Source organism: Phalaenopsis equestris, unplaced genomic scaffold (genome assembly GCF_001263595.1).
Source record: "Phalaenopsis equestris unplaced genomic scaffold, ASM126359v1 Scaffold000488, whole genome shotgun sequence".
NCBI lineage: Eukaryota > Viridiplantae > Streptophyta > Magnoliopsida > Asparagales > Orchidaceae > Phalaenopsis > Phalaenopsis equestris.
In genome coordinates, this window is record NW_018164928.1 from 852,635 (window position 1) to 855,295 (window position 2,661).

Below are 2,661 nucleotides of genomic sequence, written 5' to 3' on the forward strand. Positions count from 1 at the left end.
TCGGCTCGTTCGCCGAACGAGCCGAACATGAGCTGTTCACGAACCAAATTGACAGCCCTAGATCCAAGTGTCGCTTTTGTTGTTGTTCCTAATACAATTATGGGTTTATGCTTGCTGTGTCAGTTGTAACTCGAGTTTTTGAGTTGTTCATTTATTTCTTTAGAATAAAGCTGGGCGTGACTCTCACTTTTTTTTTAAAAAAAAAAAAAAAAAAAAAAAAATGGTTTGGATAGTTTATTATTATTATTTTTTTTCGTCAAAAAGTCAGCCCACAACTTTCCAGTTGTTATCGATTTTAAAGCGGACATAATACAAAACAAAACTTCTCATTATTTTTTTCTTTTTTTTAAAACTCTAATGACCAATAACATCCTCTTTCATTTTTATCAAATTCTCAATGATTTGATGGTGACACGAAAAAATACACTGGTTCAATAGTTCAAAATATCACATGGGCGCTAGATTTTGTAAATAACAATATTTCATATGCTATCCATGCAATTTTTCCAAATAACAAAATTGAACCCAAACATCCTCTAAGTAATTACAAAAAAAGTCTCATTTACATAAACATTCATCTCCACATCAAAGTGCACTCATTTCATTAATTTCCTCCTTACTAGGCACTAAAAGCACAATTTATTACAAAAAAGGACACTTTTCTAAAAAAAAAATTAATAAACAAGCCTAGGCTCAAAATCAGCAAAATCAACAGATCCAGAATCTATAGGAGGCATTAGATAGGCAGCCATGAGTTCAGAAACCAAAGCTGCAATGTGAGGTATCCTCTTCAAGTTCTTCACCATAGGAATATCATCACTTTCTCCAACAGCTATAAGCTTCTGATTGATCTCTACCATCCTGTCCAGCTTTCTCTTGAACTCTGGGTTTTCAACATCGAGCACGGCCGGAAAAATCCTCGCCGTCGTTCGGTTCGTCTGAGAAAAGTTACAGAGGTTTTAGTGCTACGTTATATTTGTAAAACATAAATTATGTATGTGGATTCATGAGAGAAACATAGATTGTCAATGTGAATTTCAACGACAACTAATGATTTAAAAGATTCATGTCATGATTTTTTTGACAAAAATTGAACGTTAGTTATCGATACCCAATGCAACCCTCCACTTTTCGCATCCAGGGGTTGGGATCCGGCAATAGGAGTGCATGTGAGTTTTAAAAAGTGAATTTTTCATAAGTAGAACGGAATTCTTATGCATTTGCATATCTCACGCCTAGACTTTCATATTTACATATACAACAAATTGGTGATTTTTACTTGTGCATGAAAATGTGCATTTCACTTTTAAAAAGTGATGATAGTGTTGTTCTTAATTTGATATTAAATATTTGAGTGTTATGACTATAAATATGAAAGTTTAAGTGGGAGATATGTAAATGCATAAAGATAGTGTTCTATGCACCTAGATGCCCCTTTAAAGAGCTCATACATAATACCACTCAATTCTTATATATTACATATCTAATAACTAAATTATGTTTTTTTTTATATTTATACTATTTAAATCTTTCATATCAGATCAAAGGTACAACTATCTCAACCTTTAAAAAGTGAAAGACTCATTTTCATATATAGTTATGGTGGCGCGCGTGCACACACGTGTGTGTGTGTGTAAAAGAATGGTCGGTGGCTATTATACGAGCCCCCTATCATGGTATACAATGAGTGCCACGTACTCCAGTCTGTTGGTTGACATCCATAGTATAAGACCCCTTAGGTCGGGGGTTTGAATCCCCTCTGACACAGTTGGCTTTAAGGAGGTGGTACTCGAATTGTTAGACACATTATGGGTGATCGGAGGGTCGTATAATAGCCTCTGAAAATTCATTTTCAATGCATATATATGTATATATATAAGAATGGCCTGAGGCTATTATACGAGCCCCAACCATTCCGATGCGTCAAATAATTTGAGCACCACATCCTACGCCAGGGGGAATCGAACCCTGAACTAGAGGGGACTTACAACTGACAAGCAGATGCCCGACCAACTGATCTGAGTACGCAGCGCATGAGAAATTTTTAGTAAATATGTAAAAAAAGAAGTTTATGTGTTAGATATATAAATACATGAGAAATGTGTGGTATATACGTAAATCTTCTGTAAATTTTTAGTATTATTTAGTGTGGGGATGTAACTTACCCAAATTTGTTGGGGAACTCTAGTGTTGTTTGAACATTAGTTGTTTATGAACATGAAGTTTACTTGAAAGGCATATGCAAGTAAAGAATATTTATGTCATCGCATATATATACATATATCCAAACTAAAATGTATGCTTATGAACATATAGACAAATATATTCATTTATATTTACACATATGCATAAACACACGTGATACTTACACGAGCATATACTACACAATAATGTATTTGCATATCTAACATTTTAACATTCATATTTGCATGCATATGAATCAAATATTTAACATCACATCAAAAATATCACAATTACTATCTTTATAAAAAAGAACTACACCTTTAATGCATAGGTATATGACATCATAGTTTTATTCATGTAAATATTAAACTTTAGGTGTTAGATATGTATCTACAAAAGATCTGTGTAGTATGTATGTAAATTTCCCATTTTGTATGTATATATATATATATATATATATATATATATATATATATA

The 2,661-nt window shown here is 32.8% G+C and overlaps 1 protein-coding gene across 1 annotated transcript in view; it reads right to left on the reverse strand.

Annotated features, from left to right (window-relative positions):
* Positions 1-540: 540 nt before the first annotated feature.
* The window catches only part of LOC110028095 (magnesium-protoporphyrin IX monomethyl ester [oxidative] cyclase, chloroplastic), a 6,807-nt gene continuing 4,686 nt past the window's right edge, over positions 541-2,661 (reverse strand). The window contains exon 5 of the mRNA XM_020729815.1: positions 541-938. Within this exon, the coding sequence (XP_020585474.1) occupies positions 675-938 (264 nt within the window). The 3' untranslated portion in view covers positions 541-674. The remainder of the gene's footprint in view (positions 939-2,661) is intronic.